Source organism: Sinocyclocheilus anshuiensis, unplaced genomic scaffold, assembly GCF_001515605.1.
Source record: "Sinocyclocheilus anshuiensis isolate Anshui unplaced genomic scaffold, SAMN03320099.WGS_v1.1 scaffold140, whole genome shotgun sequence".
Lineage (NCBI taxonomy): Eukaryota > Metazoa > Chordata > Actinopteri > Cypriniformes > Cyprinidae > Sinocyclocheilus > Sinocyclocheilus anshuiensis.
The window spans coordinates 1998343-2015514 of record NW_015554147.1 but is presented as its reverse complement, the minus strand read 5'-3'; the positions used below and the strand labels follow the sequence as shown (position 1 = coordinate 2015514).

At 40.4% G+C, this 17172-nt stretch overlaps 1 protein-coding gene across 1 annotated transcript in view; it reads right to left on the bottom strand.

The window, feature by feature from the left end:
• LOC107670605 (multidrug resistance-associated protein 5-like) overlaps positions 1 to 17172 on the bottom strand; it is a 40211-nt gene that overhangs the window by 612 nt on the left and 22427 nt on the right. The window contains exons 9-28 of the mRNA XM_016463247.1: positions 16569 to 16717; positions 16371 to 16478; positions 13578 to 13931; positions 13409 to 13480; positions 11138 to 11262; positions 9626 to 9698; positions 8912 to 9115; positions 8682 to 8825; positions 8020 to 8116; positions 7744 to 7928; positions 6724 to 6870; positions 6472 to 6601; positions 4513 to 4795; positions 4218 to 4404; positions 2731 to 2820; positions 2406 to 2595; positions 1709 to 1868; positions 1186 to 1264; positions 837 to 950; positions 548 to 712 (exon numbers count right to left, since the gene is read on the bottom strand). Coding sequence (XP_016318733.1) covers positions 548 to 712; positions 837 to 950; positions 1186 to 1264; positions 1709 to 1868; positions 2406 to 2595; positions 2731 to 2820; positions 4218 to 4404; positions 4513 to 4795; positions 6472 to 6601; positions 6724 to 6870; positions 7744 to 7928; positions 8020 to 8116; positions 8682 to 8825; positions 8912 to 9115; positions 9626 to 9698; positions 11138 to 11262; positions 13409 to 13480; positions 13578 to 13931; positions 16371 to 16478; positions 16569 to 16717 — 3056 coding nt within the window. The remainder of the gene's footprint in view (positions 1 to 547; positions 713 to 836; positions 951 to 1185; positions 1265 to 1708; positions 1869 to 2405; positions 2596 to 2730; positions 2821 to 4217; positions 4405 to 4512; positions 4796 to 6471; positions 6602 to 6723; positions 6871 to 7743; positions 7929 to 8019; positions 8117 to 8681; positions 8826 to 8911; positions 9116 to 9625; positions 9699 to 11137; positions 11263 to 13408; positions 13481 to 13577; positions 13932 to 16370; positions 16479 to 16568; positions 16718 to 17172) is intronic.

Here is a 17172-nt window from a genome sequence, read left to right as displayed (position 1 = left end):
TTCAAGGTCCAGAAAAGTACCAAGATGATCGACAAAGTAGTCCGTGTGACATCAGTGGTTCAACTGTAAAGTTACGAAGTTACGAGAATACTTTTTTGCGCAAGAAAACAAAAATAATGACTTTATTCCACATTTTCATCTCTACTGCATCACTTGTGGACGCGCGTTCACGACAGTACCATGACACGAGCGTGTGCGCCGCCACACGCTGCACAAATAAAGTCATTATTTTTGTTTTATTTGCGCAAAAAAGTATTTGTCCTGCAGTTCTATGGATGTTCTGCCCTCTAGGTCTTCGAGCCGGTCACGTGACTGAAAGCTATGAATAGCATTCTGATTGATTGATTGATTAATTGGTTACATTTAAGTATCTGATATTTAATAAAGGTAATTGTAAAAATTGCCCCTACAAAGGTAAAAAAAAATGCCCTGGAAATCAATTCCAGGGGGCAATATTGCCCCTTAATGGAAAAGTTAGTTTCTGACCCTACCACCACACACTCTAAAATAGTTAATCAAAACTAGTCATCAGACTGCTATACTGTACCTGGCCCTGATTGAGCACCATGATACGGTCACAGCTGAGCACCGTGTGCAATCTATGTGCAATGGTCAGTGTGGTGCAGTCCTGGAACGCATTCCGAATCGTCTCCTGAATCAAACAGTCGGTCTCTGTGTCCATAGCCGCTGTGGCCTCATCCAGGATCAAGATCTAAAAATCGGGAGGAAACTAAGTGGATGACCCAGTTAAATGAGACAAAGTCTGTTCTGCGTTATCAGCTAATCCCGATCGGCTCTCTCTAACAGACAAGCTCAAAGTCGGGCTGTTAACTCACCTTGCACTGTCTCAGAAGAACTCGGGCCACACAGAGCAGCTGTCTCTCACCCACGGAGAAATTCTCCCCGTTTTCCACCACTTCGGACTCCAGCTTTAAAAGCAGCTGAGACACCTGAACAACAGAGAGGAGATGCGAGACAATGAATTACATAGATTCAAAGCCGTGGGAAAACTATGATAAGATGGAGGCAAGAGCAACAAGAAGTCATCGGAGACAAATACTTGCCCTTAGGTGTGAGAGACAAAATGACAAGCTGCTATGTGACAGAGTGGACAACCTGAAACTAATTCTACTTCCTGTAAACGTTATACATGGTGTCACTTTCGAAGGGTTTTCTTTAGCTTACACATTCTTTCATGTGGGTCCTCTCCAGGGCATCCCAGATTTGCTCCTCTGAATACTGGTTAAATGGATCCAAGTTGGATCTGAACACAAAACAGAATGCAGATGTATGACTAAATAAGAAAACTGACAGATAAATACATTCATATGAAGCAGGATTATTAAGACACATCTGCATGACTCGTGTCAACATTTCCCAATGTCAAGTCACATTTATATAGCACTTTATACAATATAGATTGTTTTAAAGCAGCTTCAAATGATTTAAACAAGATAATAACAGTGTTCATTTTGTCAAATTCATCAGTTATGAAACCTGTAAAGTTAAGATGGAAATAAGCTCTACAGAAGACAGTGATGTCATTATTCAGCTTAAGTCAGTTCCGTGCTGATTCATTTCAGTGTTGATGTTGTTGAACAGTTAGTGTCCATGAGTTCCTGATGCACGACACCCTAACATGATACGTGTGAAATGGTCTTTGGGAATCAGCTGAGATACAGCACAAGTCTGATGAGGTCCCGCCTACCTGACAGTACCACTGAAAAGCACTGGCTCCTGTGGAATGATTGACAGTTTGCTGCGCAAATCAGCAAGGCCAATGTTGCAAATGTTGACACCATCAATCTTAATGGAGCCGCCACACGGTTCTACCAGCCGGTAGAGAACCACTCCCAGAGAAGACTTCCCTGAGGACAGATGAGAAAGCAGATTTATTGTTTTTCTCTTTATTATACATCATTTCTCTGATTTCACCTTCTATTTTCATCCATGAAAGTCATTTTATATATTTCAGAAAAACGTGTTATGTTTATATATTATGTTTATGTTTAACGTTATGTTTATATATTAAATATTTATATATATATAATATACTATTTTCATCCAAAGTCATTTCATAAAAGGCTTGATTCTAAAAGTTAGCATAAGTTGAATATCTGACTTGCATAAGAATTTTTTCTTGATAAACATTTGTTATTAACCTCTGTTATTACACACTATATACTTTATTAGGTATTTAAAACCATAAAGAATATATTTTTGCCATTATTATATATGTGAATGAGCCACACACAGACCCTCTTTTTATTTGTATTTCTGTATTATTTATTTATTTATTTGTGGGATGGAATTTGTTGTAGATTTTAACAAAATTATAATAAAAAGAGAAAAGAAAAATGAAACATATTAACTGTTGAGGAAAGACACAAGGAGAAGAGACTGACCTGAGCCTGTTCGTCCCACAATCCCGACCTTCTCTTTTGGTCGAATGGAGCAGGAAACTTTCTTCAGTATCATTGGGAGGTTGTCTCTGTACTTCATCTCCGTTCCATCAAACACGATCTCACCCTCCTGGGGCCAGTCAGATGGAGGAGCCTTGTTTTTCACCCTTGCAGGAGCCTCCAGAGACAGAGACTAAGACAGACAGAGGTGACTAAGCAAAGGTAGAACTTCATCCTTTCTGAATTCATCGTAAAAGAGTGACAACAGACGTCTGGAAGAGAAGCTTTTAATGTCAAGTTGAAATCGTCAATGATGCAGGACTAGTACCTTGATGTAATGATGGATTCTCTCTACTGAGGTGAACCGAGCTTCGGTCTCAGAGGCCAAGCGAACAGTAAACTGGAATAACCCTGTAAGCTGTGAGAGACGAAAGAGATGTTCAGCCACGTACAATCAATTATTATTTTAGTATCACTGATATAATATATTTGGAATTATTTATTTTTATCGTCATTTTTATATACACAGTACACACACATACATTATGTAAACAAAAACTTCTATTTGGGATGCGATTAATCACGATTAATCGTTTGACAGCACTATTTATTAGTTTATAGTTATTTTAGTACTTCAAATAAGCTTTTTTTCCAGTTAACATTATTCTAGTTTTTAGGTAACTTTTTTTATATAGATTTAGTTAATCTGCAAATCTCATTTAAAGGAAATATCTGCGTCCTACACTTGTCAATCAAGTCTAAGAGTGTTTTCACACTTGTTTTGTTTATTTGGTCCAAACTGGAGTTCGATTCCCTCCCTATTTCACCGCAGATCTCTTTTCACATTATGATATTTGGCTCTAAACCATTGTACATTTGCGTCATCAACATGAATACCGCCGTGAGTACTAGTGGCACCTGTTTTGGCAGAAAACCAATCATGCAAAAGGCATAACATGCACAGAATGGCACTTGCATTATTCTGCCACAGATACAAAGAATGTGGGATTTTCTCAGCAGTGATGAGAAATGCATTTGCTGTTCTGCCTCCACTTGACATCATAATTTGTGGTTTACTTCTGGAAAATAGGCTGTGTTGCTTTTATAACGACTGCAAAGTTATATGAACCATATCCCAAGCCTGTTTTCAGGATTTTCAAGAGTTTAAAAAAAATGTTTTACAAAACATGATCTACTCCAGTGGTTCTCAATTCCAGTCATTGTGGTCCACCGCTCTGCATATTTTACATGTCTCTCTTATTTAACACACACGATTCAGACCACCAGCTCGTTAGAAGAGAGCTCCATGCATGAACTGTGTACCGATTGACATGGTCCCTACACAGTGTTCATTGCTCAGGGAGGAGCATGGGAAATCTGTTCAGAACATTCATTCACAGATTTGCACTACACCAAACGTCTGAAGTGACAAGAGAATCATACAAAATGTGCAGAGCGGTGGTATGCGAGGACTGGAATTGAGAACCACTGGTCTACACCAAAAGCTTTAGAGTGAAAATACCTTTATACACACAAAAATGTAGAATTAAAGGGATAGTTTATCCAACAAATGAAAATTCTGGCATCATTTACTCACCCTCATGTCATTCCAAACGCATAAGACTTTGGATAATCTTTGAAACCCTGAGAGATTTCTGTCCCTCCATTGAAAGTCCAGGTTTCAAAGATAGAAAGAGAACCAAAGTCTTATGGGTTTGGAATGACACTAGGGTGAGTAAATGCCAGAATTATCATTTTTGGGTGAACTATCCATTTAAAAGTGGAAAAACAACATTTTACACAATATCCCCTCACCTGCACGGCATAGGAAATGGCCAAGCCTGCATAAGCAGGAGGAATCTGGCCGTGCATGAGGACGATCATCAAAGCCGTGATGCTAATGAGAGCCACGCTAATCACATCCAGACGCACAGCCAGCCAGCGCATGGCACAGCTGAACAAATAGAAGGGAGCCTGGTTCTGATCCAGCAGCTCCTGATACCTGGGAGAAAACACACAGACAAAGTCCATCAACCGTGCTCGCTGGAAGTCTTATCGTTTAAGGAGAAATATGCAATAAAGTGAGGCAGACTGATATCCCAGCATTCACCTGTGAAGGAATTCGTCCTCTTTCCCATAAGCATGCACTGTGGTCAGGCCCTGAATGCTGGAGGCAATGTGGGACAGGAAAGGTGACTGTGTGATGTTGTCTAATCGTTTGAGTTCTCGAATGAAGACCCGAGAAACCATGTGCAGCACTATAAAGAGGAGGACCAGCGGCCCTACTGCCACCAGGAACCACGGGAACACGCTGGCAATCACACCCAAGCAGAAGAGCACCAGAATCACATTCTGAATGAACATCTCAGCCTGGAACGGCAGACGTGTGTCCACTGAGAGAAGACAGGGAAATGTTTAGATGTGTGAGACAGGTAAGAGTTTGTCTGAAAATAGAGGTGTGTATGGAAGTCCATTTCCGCCACTGAATAAAAAATAAAAAAAAAGGTTATTGCGACTTTTTAATCTCACAATTCTGACTTTTTTCAGAATTGTGAGATATAAACTCGCAATTGCGAGTTATAAAGTCAGAATTACGAGATATAAAGTCACAACTGCGACATAACTCGCAATTCTGACTTTTTTTTCTCGCAATTGCATGTTATAGCCAGAATTGCGAGAAAAAAAGAATTGTGAGTTTATATCTCGCAATTGCGAGTTTACATCTCACAATTATGACTTTTTAACTCGCAATTGTGAGTTTATATCATGCAATTCTGAGAAAAAAAGTCAGAATTGTGAGATAAAAAGTCGCAATTACCTTTTTTATTTTTTATTCAGTGGCGGAAACGGGCTTCCATAGGTGTGTGATATGTATCGTCTATGATAGCAATATTAATTTTGCACAACCATTCAATAAAGTTCAATAAGTTAATATTGTGAGGTACATTTTAGGGGTTATTGTCTGTTTTTCTCTATGCTCCATTTCATCAACAAAAAAAGTTCCAAACAAAGCCATAAAAGAACTAAGCAACAGTAGATTTTTCGTTCCTGAATGAATCGGCATTTTTAAACAAATCAACAAAAACAAATTCATTCATAAAGACAGTCACTTGCATCATTCCTAAATGATACATTTGAATGAATCAGTTGAGTAAATGACTCAGTGACTCACTCAGACTTGCACCCACCTAATGGTAGTTTTAATTTCATATTTAAAATACCATTACATTTTTTTTACAAATAATTTAATATTTCGATATCCAAAATATTATGTTTAAAACACTAATCTCATGACATTATTTATGCAATTGTAACTGCAGTGTAAATACATCTAAATGCCACTTCAGTTAAACATCGTGTTAGTGGGGTCGCTTTAACCCACGGAGTTGAAAAACAACCCGCGGCAACAGTGAAAAAGTAGCCCAATTCTGCGGGAAAACTGTGGACTTGGAAACACTTCAACACGTCATACGGAAGTAAACACGGAGGACATAAAGTAAGCAATTATGCATTTATTTATAGTGTGATCTGCCGCAGAATCCACCTAAATTATGTGCAGGCAATATGAAAAATAAAGACAAGAATGTGACAGAAGAGAGCAGAGTTTTGAAACTTTTATGATACGAGCCCTCATGTTTTGCTTGAATATAGAGTTGTCACTGTAATACGTATGAGTTCTGACACGTCACTGTACTTCCACTGACTACCTTTCGCAATTGTCTTGATAACTGGTAAAATCTTTGAGGTGACTTCCATGAGTGCAGAATCGTGACACATGTTGATCTAGAGTGACGTAAAAGTCGCATGAATTCCAATATGACTGTTCAGACTGCGGTCGCATTGCAAAACATCTGACCTGTATCGGATTTAGTACCACATATGGAAGTGGCACAAATCAGAATTGAAAAGATCAGATTCCATGTGGTTTGTGCTGTTCACACTGTCATGAGAAAAACAGATCTGAGTAACGTGAGCAAAAAAAATCAGATCTGGGCCACATTCGCCTGCAGTGTGAACGTAGCCAATATCTCATGATAGTGCTACAGTCTAACCCTCCATCAGGTCCCACCTTCATCCATGTCTTTGGAGAATCGGTTGAGGATGCGAGCCGTGGGCGTCGTGTCAAAAAATTTCATGGGACTACGAAGAATCTTCTGGAAAAGTTCATCATGGAGCCTCGAGGAGGCACGCAGAGTACCCTTAAAAAAAAAAAAAATCAAAAGATCACCTGCTGAAACGTGGAGCTCATTCTCTGACACAGCAAGACCATCATGCATAACAATAATCGCTATACAAGTAACTATATGATGTAAAAACACACCTTAACAAACATAATGCCTCTCAGTAGTTTGAGAATGAGCATGATTCCCATAGACATGGTGTAGACAGCAGCATAGTGTTGCATCAGAGGGTTATCACGCATACTCTCACTCAGTACTGAACTGTTCCCCACCTGCACCGTCGTGTTCTGTTGAGCAAGAAACCACAGACGCATTGCATTATACAGTAGAACATGGTAATGAATGAACATTTGTGTGTACATATATATTAGGGATGCAACAATACAGTTAGCAGTGGATGTTGTACCAAAAGGTTCAATATTATATTGTAGAATTGTAGAATTATAGAATTGCGGTGTTTGCGCACACACACACACACACACACACACACACACACACACACACACACGATCCATTTACATTGAGGTTGGTTCATGGTATGTAACATAGTTATTGTTTTAATCTTCAAAGTCGGCCTAAAATGGAAGTTGCAATCAACCGAGAATGAATTGGATCATTGTTGTTTGCTAATTGCTGCAATCTCATGTGAGTGACAGGTTGCTAGAAGAGATGTCGTTGCAAAGTTAATGTTTGTGGTTAAGGACTGAGGGCATTATTTAAAAAAATAATGATGTGCACAGATACATCGTTTATTATAAATACTGCAAAATTCCATAAAAAAAGAACTATACATTTTTATTTCATGGTGACTTTAAATAAATATCCAATTAATATTTATTTGTTAATACAGAAATAATGAATATGACACAAAGATCAGTCGTATCACACTTAGCCAGTAAAGACCAAGATAAAGACTTTTTTTAATATTGATACTTTAGTGCATGAGTTTTGTGGCCAAAACTAATATAATTGGCGATCATTTGTGATATGTAATTTCCAATGTGTGAAGACACACTAACAGTAACAGCTCTAGAAAGAAAAGAAACGAACCAATGGTAAAGGTCAGAAGCACATGAAATATTTAAACACTTCTACTCTGGTCTCATGGAATTGAAGCCTTTCTGCCTTTCCGTTGCTTCGAACTGCCCATGTTCTCTTACCCCGCTGCCCTGTTTGATCCAGTAGCTGAGCCACCAGTTGCTGAAGGCTGTGCTGCCCACATTGAGAACAAAGAGGGCAAGGATGAAGAGGAAGACGGGCCACCCTCCTAAAGCCTGGATGTAGACTCTGTACACCGCCCAGGGCACTGAGCCTTTCCCTCTCTCCTCCACCTGCATCAGCTGACCTGAAAGAAAACAGACAGAAGTGAGGTAAATCAAAGCCTCAGTCAAGTAGAGCTCAGTGTAATTTACTGTGTTTAGCATACTCGTACTTACCATCACCCTGGTTGGCCGTTTTTTCTTTTTTGACAGATCCTGCCTTCTTGTTCTCTAAGGGTTTCTTCAAGGAACTCCCAGAGTTCTTATTCGGAACCTGAGAGGACACAAAATGACAGATTTGAAAGCTCCACCATGGCTTGGATCTCATTTGTGCATATGCAAAAATCATGCAAGAACCGATGGAGCTGTTGAAAAAGAGCTGTGTAGACATTCAAAACGTGTGTTTCACAGAAGAAAAAGTCATACGGGGTTTGGAAAAACACGAGGAGAATGATGACTTGAACTTAAGGGATAGTTCTCCCAAAAATGATGTTCTTTCATCATTTACAAACCCTAGTGTCATTCAAAACCTGTATGACTTTATTTTGTAGACCACAAAAGAAGATAATTGAAGAGTGCTTCAGATGTGTTGTCCATGTTATAAAATTCAATGGGACCCAAAACTTTAAAGCTCAAAAAAACAAAACAAGTGAAATTAATTCATCCAGACTCGACTGGTATAATTCAAGTCTTCTGAAGCGACATCAAAAATTAAAATCTTTATTCCTTGAACCTCATGTGTCAACTATAGTCAAACCCCATTGGTTCTTGATGTTTGAGGATCATCCTGACATGCGGGTGAGTAAATGATGACAGTTTTCATTTTGGGGTTTTCTGACCTCAATGATTGGTGTTTCTCCCAGTTGAAGGTTGTTAAACATGGCGGCGTAGTCTCCATTCAGATTCATCAGGTCCTCATGGCTGCCCTGCTCTGTGATGCTGCCGTCACGCATGAAGATCACGTCATCACAGTCCACCAGATACTGACAACAGAAACAGGACAGTTTTTTTGGAAGTTGAATGAAAAATTCATAGGAATCTCACTCCACCGGGCATGACATTATAATACCTGTAGCTGGTGAGTGACAAAGATGACAGTCTTGCCACGCAGATGTTTTCTGATGGCGTTGTTGAAGATGTGATTTCCGACATGAGCATCCAGAGCACTTAAAGGGTCATCAAGTATGTAAATACCCCTGTTGCTGTATAAAGCTCGAGCCAGGCTTATCCGCTGACGCTGCCCGCCGCTCAGGTTGGCACCACGTTCTCCAATCTGACAGAAGAAATCACACCACTTTTCAAAAGATTGGCCCCGATTATACCGTCATTTAAAGGGGAGTTTAGTGTTTTGTCAATGTATTAGTATTGTATTAGTAGCTCAGCTCTAAAGCCTGGTGCACACTGTACAATTTTAGCCACAATTTTGACATTTGAAACAAATTTCTGGGATCCTAAAGGATTTCTGTTGTCATCGAGTAAAATCGTGTGTTTCGATCGCCTACAATGTGACAGTTTTCCATTGCATCTTCACCTGTATTTTTGTGGTCTGAAAAATGATAATATTATTTCCTTTTGTGCTGTTTTTTTCAAACACCTAACTTTTGCCATATTGTTCATTCCTGAAGTGAACATTTGCTGGTATAGTGATTAGATTCACTGTTTTGGCCTGCCGCCTTGAACATAAGAATGCATTACAAGTACAGAATGATGCATTCAGTGTGTGTAAATAATGCAGTGCATAATGGGCTTACGAGGATCTTGATTTTTGTGTAGGATGCGTTACCTCAGTCAGGTCAGCATTAGGGAGGATGGCCAAGTCTGGTCTCAAGCAGCAAGCACTCAGAATAGCCTGATACCTGCAGGAGACAAATAAAAGACATGGAAGAATAAAATGTCCTGCATTAAAAAAACGAAAGTGCTTACTCTTCTATGGTAAGGTGTCAATACAGTTATTAATATATCAGGAAAATGTGGAGGCTATTTAATGACAAACACAAGCGCTCAAGGTCATGTGTGCTCATTTTATCTTCGTGCTGAGTTCACTAATTCGCCTGCAGCCCCATTTCACTCGCTCAGCCCTTTAGTCTCCTTCACACTAAACTCAAACACATTACTCAGTACTGACATGTTCCATTATTAAGGCCCCAAGATACTCATCATTTTGAAGAATATTTGTTCACAATTTGAACAAAATCAGGCCAAAATGAAGTCCATTTGGAGTTTGTTTCGGAAGTTCGAAATGATTGGTCTGTGGCGATTACATAACATAAGGTTCATTTCTTTTATTCATGAACACACTGGAGAGCTGCTTTATAGTAGAAACTGAGGTTGTAATTTTAATTGAAAGTGACTTTGACACTGTTTTTTCATGTTTAACTCTTTCCCCGCCATTAACGGAAATTTCCATCTTCCCGTGTTTTTACTGGTGTACGGTAGGAGGCGCTATTACGCACCTTCTGAAAAAGCACTGAATCTCTGGATCAAACACGGTGAAGAAGCAGAAACAAGCGATCGCGTATGTAAGCAGATGCATGTGTAAAATGACAATCATCAAACATTAAACAGCATATAAATCTAAACTGCCCAACGTTACCGAATGAAATGACGATCCAGGAAGTGTTTGAGGATCCTGCAAGGATGGAAGCGATCTACACCATCTATGTTTTGATCATCGTTCTGAATCTGATCCAGATGTAGTCTTTGACAAAAACGCGATTTTAGCAGCTTTTTGGTCAAAATGTTGCTTTTTTCATGAAATTTGCCCACATTCAAGTGTTGATAAAAAAAGACTGCATGAAGCTAGAATAAAACAGGTTTTTTTGTTTAAATCAGAGGCTCTGATGAGAACAAAATATTCTGGGGGCAATTAAAACTTTTGTGAAAATGATCAAAAATGCTAGCGGTGGTGGGGAAGGAGTTAATACTGTTAAGCTGCTTTAAAGCAATCTATTGTATAAATTGCTAATAAACAAACGTGACGTGACTTAACTTCACTGTAGTGCTGAATTACAGAACTGGTGCAAACATATCCACATCACTATGATCAGATGCTTTCTTGACTGCTGTTTTCTCACTGCTGTCATTATTGTTGTGTTTATTTTGAGGAAAACGAGCAGCACATATTTACATATTCATCTAAATGCCGCTCTCAGGAGAACGGACGAAATTGGGGTGTTTGCTAACAGTAAACCATTGCTTAAGTATTTTGATTTTCTTTTTATTAAGTGAATAATTAAAGAGAACTTTGCTGTTAGTATTTTGGGGCCTTTACATTTTCCTTTTGTTTGGTGCTCACCTCTCTTCCTCCATTTCCTTGCCAAACAGGATATTGTCACGGAAGGATGCATTGAGAATCCAGGCCTGTTGTGCCACATATGCAAAATCTCCATTTACAGCAACAATCCCCTCTAAAAGAGTCATCTGGGATACACACATCAGGCATTGTAACAGATAAGAGGATTTCGGAACACATCTAATGCATGATGCCTTTAACGTAGACAAAGGACAGCTGCTCTTTTTTTATGTTTCAAATCAGACAATCGCTCACCTGGCCAAGAATGGCAGAGATGAGAGAAGTTTTGCCGCTTCCCACACTGCCACAGACACCGACCAGCTTCCCCTAAAGATTTAAACACAGAAATGATCATTAGTATGATTATTCCTTGTTATCTCTACCATCACAAATCAACCAAATGAGCATTCAGAAAGGCAAAGACCTTTTGTATGGAGAGATCGATGCAGTGAAGAGTTCTTTGCAGCCGTTGGCTAATGGTCGGCACTTGAAGGGCTTGATCGTCAGGACTGGACGCCATGTCTACAGACACATCATTCAACAGCTGGCCATGCGTTTCCTCTTCCAACATCCCGTGATGTTTTGGGTCGTCACGCTGCCGGCGCTTCTTATGACACCCTCTAATTCCAAGGCCTACATAGGGTGTACCGCGAGGCGAAGGCTGGGCGCTGTGTCCGCCCGTCTCCCAAGCCAAACTGGCACCAGTCATCTCTATGGCAACGGAAGGATTACTTGGGAGCTCACGGATCATCTTGACCTCGGCCATCATGAACAAACTCTGGAGGAAAATGAAAAAACAGAGAGAAAACAGATTAAATGAGCCCGTCTCGCAGGACAATTGTTTCATTTAGAGGTGCTAAATTTAACAGAGTGCACAGAGGCTGTTTGTCTCTTTTCTTGCTATTATATTATTTCATTTGACTGAAGATGTCTGCATATTTTGCAATCTGTCTTTTTCTTCACTCCACACCGCAATGCCAAGTTCATGTGCAGGGAGCGTGAAGACGTGAGCTGCCGGACCCATGGTCCGGAATGGAGATGCACCCGTGACGCTGCCGACGGGCTAGGATGCTGGGCTGTTAAACCCCTTAAGCGCGGTGGGTCTGGCAGCTCGGGAGTCTCTCCACACTCCCTTCCTGGACCCACACAACACTGTCGGGAGCCTGGTGAAGGGCGGCGATTAAGGGGACGGGGTGTCGATGAAAATTAGAGGGAGGCAGCCGTTCCATCACACAAAGCAAGCATGTCCAGGGTTGTAATGCAACAATCTTAATTTGGATTTTGTTTGCCGCTGACCATTTGAAATGCATCACTTAAGTGTGCTGCAGGGATGATATATTTTTGCAGGCCAAAACCAAAGACGAGTTAGTATTTTAGCACTTCTGGTTCAATCGTCTTGAAGTCAATGTTTTTTAATGGGTTTTTGGTTAAATTTCGCACTCTTCACAGCACTGAGACAGCACTTCTTAAGGTTGTCAATGACCTCCTTATGGCCACTGACTCAGGCGCCATTAGCATTTTAATTCTGTTAGATCTTTCCTCTGCTTTTGACACTATCTCTCACAGTATTCTCATCTCACAACTCTCTGTTCTTGGTATTTCTGGAACTGCCCTATCTTGGTTCACTTCTTACCTGTCTGACCGTCAGCATTACATTGCTTTGCGCCAGGCTAAGTCCTCTACTGCTCCTGTCTCTCACGGTGTTCCTCAGGGTTCGGTTCTTGGGCCTTTACTCTTCATCATTTATATGCTCCCTTTAGGTAACATTATCCGTCATCACGGCTTCAACTTCCACTGCTATGCAAATGACACCCAGCTCTATATCAGTTCTCAACACAACTCTCCCTTTCCCACCAACTCCATATCAGCTTGTATTAAAGGGGTCATATGATGCTTTTTTAAAGATCATTATTTGGTGTATTTGGTGTAACAGAATATGTTGACATGCTTTAATGTTCAAAAAACACATTATTTTTCAAATACTGTACATTATTGTAGGTCCTCTATGTCCCGCCTCTCTCAAACGCTTCGTTTTCTACAAAGTCCCTCCTTCCGACAAGCGCAGTCTGCTCTGATTGGCCAGCTGACCCAGTGCGTTGTGATTGGCCATCTCCATTTACAGCAACAATCCCCTCTAAAAGAGTCATCTGGGATACACACATCAGGCATTGTAACAGATAAGAGGATTTCGGAACACATCTAATGCATGATGCCTTTAACGTAGACAAAGGACAGCTGCTCTTTTTTTATGTTTCAAATCAGACAATCGCTCACCTGGCCAAGAATGGCAGAGATGAGAGAAGTTTTGCCGCTTCCCACACTGCCACAGACACCGACCAGCTTCCCCTAAAGATTTAAACACAGAAATGATCATTAGTATGATTATTCCTTGTTATCTCTACCATCACAAATCAACCAAATGAGCATTCAGAAAGGCAAAGACCTTTTGTATGGAGAGATCGATGCAGTGAAGAGTTCTTTGCAGCCGTTGGCTAATGGTCGGCACTTGAAGGGCTTGATCGTCAGGACTGGACGCCATGTCTACAGACACATCATTCAACAGCTGGCCATGCGTTTCCTCTTCCAACATCCCGTGATGTTTTGGGTCGTCACGCTGCCGGCGCTTCTTATGACACCCTCTAATTCCAAGGCCTACATAGGGTGTACCGCGAGGCGAAGGCTGGGCGCTGTGTCCGCCCGTCTCCCAAGCCAAACTGGCACCAGTCATCTCTATGGCAACGGAAGGATTACTTGGGAGCTCACGGATCATCTTGACCTCGGCCATCATGAACAAACTCTGGAGGAAAATGAAAAAACAGAGAGAAAACAGATTAAATGAGCCCGTCTCGCAGGACAATTGTTTCATTTAGAGGTGCTAAATTTAACAGAGTGCACAGAGGCTGTTTGTCTCTTTTCTTGCTATTATATTATTTCATTTGACTGAAGATGTCTGCATATTTTGCAATCTGTCTTTTTCTTCACTCCACACCGCAATGCCAAGTTCATGTGCAGGGAGCGTGAAGACGTGAGCTGCCGGACCCATGGTCCGGAATGGAGATGCACCCGTGACGCTGCCGACGGGCTAGGATGCTGGGCTGTTAAACCCCTTAAGCGCGGTGGGTCTGGCAGCTCGGGAGTCTCTCCACACTCCCTTCCTGGACCCACACAACACTGTCGGGAGCCTGGTGAAGGGCGGCGATTAAGGGGACGGGGTGTCGATGAAAATTAGAGGGAGGCAGCCGTTCCATCACACAAAGCAAGCATGTCCAGGGTTGTAATGCAACAATCTTAATTTGGATTTTGTTTGCCGCTGACCATTTGAAATGCATCACTTAAGTGTGCTGCAGGGATGATATATTTTTGCAGGCCAAAACCAAAGACGAGTTTGTATTTTAGCACTTCTGGTTCAATCGTCTTGAAGTCAATGTTTTTTAATGGGTTTTTGGTTAAATTTCGCACTCTTCACAGCACTGAGACAGCACTTCTTAAGGTTGTCAATGACCTCCTTATGGCCACTGACTCAGGCGCCATTAGCATTTTAATTCTGTTAGATCTTTCCTCTGCTTTTGACACTATCTCTCACAGTATTCTCATCTCACAACTCTCTGTTCTTGGTATTTCTGGAACTGCCCTATCTTGGTTCACTTCTTACCTGTCTGACCGTCAGCATTACATTGCTTTGCGCCAGGCTAAGTCCTCTACTGCTCCTGTCTCTCACGGTGTTCCTCAGGGTTCGGTTCTTGGGCCTTTACTCTTCATCATCTATATGCTCCCTTTAGGTAACATTATCCGTCATCACGGCTTCAACTTGCTATGCAGATGACACCCCGCTCTATATCAGTTCTCAATACAGGGATCTTATCTATGCACAATCAGCTTGTAACACTCCAAAGAGAAAGGAAAACTTGAAATCGCATCATATGACCCCTTTGATGATATAAATGCTTGGATGACCAGTAACTTTCTCAAACTCAACACTGATAAAACAGATCTACTACTTGTTGGTTCACCAAAAAATGTTGCTCCTTTCTGTGCTGACAATGCTAACATTGCCGGGATCTTGGTTCGACCTTCCACCACCGTTAAAAACCTGGGTATAATCTTTGACTCCCCTCTCTCCTTCCTACCTCACATTTCTTCACTCACTAAATCTGCCTTCTCTCCGTAATATCGCTCGCTTCCGTCCCTTCTTAAATATCAATGATGCTGAGACACTGGTTCATGCCTTCATTACTTCTTGACTCGACTACTGTAATTCTCTTTTCTATGGTCTACCAAACATAACATTAAATAAGCTCCAATATATCCAGAACTCTGCAGCTAGGGTTCTCGCTTTTTCAAAGAAATCTTCTCACATTACTCCCATCCTACACAGACTTCATTGGCTACCCGTTCGTTTTCGTATTCAATACAAGATTCTCCTCATCACCTTCAAAGCACTTCATGGTCTCGCCCCCCCATATATTTCTGATCTCATTCATACTTACTCCCCAGTTCACACACTACGCTCTTCAGATACTGGTCTACTGTTAATTCCACGCCACAGGTTAGCATCGTTTGGTGGATGAGCGTTTTGTATCTCTGTCAAAGGAAAAAGGGTGATGTGAACTTCAGGGTTGGCCTACAAACACACGTCATCACTGCAGCGCTCTATTGTTACGTGCGTGATGCTGGCACAAAAATCAAAACAAGGTGGAAGAGAGCCTGATCCAGATGTATGAAGTTAAGCATCCGGAGATGTAAATAATTTTGAAAAAATGAAATAATTTTGCTCTCATAATATTTGACTCTTTATTGTGTCCACTGTCATTTTCCTATTTTAACAACTTCCTAAAATTGCCCCTTTATAACAGTTATCTCCAATACATTTGATGTGGAAGTTTATTGAAGCATGATCCAAGTCATGTAAAATGGACTTCATGTGATTTTTGTCATCTGCCACTGAAGTCAGAAACAGAAGAAACGAAGATATAATCTGCATGATTAAGTGAAAGATAGAAGTGAGTTTGATGTCAACTGGAGCTTTTCAATATTGCATCAAGAACAGGCCCATTCACCGTCTTATTCAGTCACTTCCCCAAGATCATCCACCTGGACCATATCAAACATACCTCAATGATACCATACCTGGATTTACAGGAACAGGGTTCCTGTGAGAACAGCACGCAAAATACACACTACCAGACTTGACAAAGGTAGAAGTAACTATTTGGAGAAAGAAGGAGAGGAAGCTCACCTTGAACCTATCGATGGCGACAGATGCCTCCGATAGAGATTTGACAGAAAATGGGGTGACCTTTAAGGCAAAGGTCATGGCATTGAAAACAGTGACGACAGTAAATGCCTGGAAAAAAAGAAATGAAATAGAGTCAGTGCATGAGTACATCAATACTGTGGTAATGCCTACACCTCCAAACAAGCAATGTAACCCTACCTGTGCAGCGGTAAGATCATAACCTAGCAACATGTGGGTGGAGAATGTGGCCACACTGGCAATCACCACGACGATAGGTGCCACGCCGACTGTAATGCTCTGAAAATATCCTGTTTGTTCCAGAATCTGACGCTCCTCATCTCTAATTCCTGTTAGATGGTACATAATAATGAGCAAATACATTTGCATAGAAATCGGCCAAAGTAGGTTAATATTATTAACTAAAACCATTAAAAACATTTTCATTACTTGAAATAAAAACAAAATATATAAAGAAAAATTCAGCTAGTTGCCAAACAACATTTCTCATTTTCATTTAGTTTGAGTTGAAGTGTAGCATTAAAACAACTAAAACTAAACCAAAACTAAATACTATATATACACATATTTAAGAAATAGAGAATAAAAATGACAAATGCATACAACAAAATTTCTAAAATTAAAATGAAAACAAAAAAAAGTAAAATAAAATCAATTCAAAATATTAACAAAAAGTATAATAGTATAACAATGATTCTAACACAACATTAAGCCAAACACACAAGCCAAACAACAGATACAATTATATATATATATATATATATATATATATATATATCATATA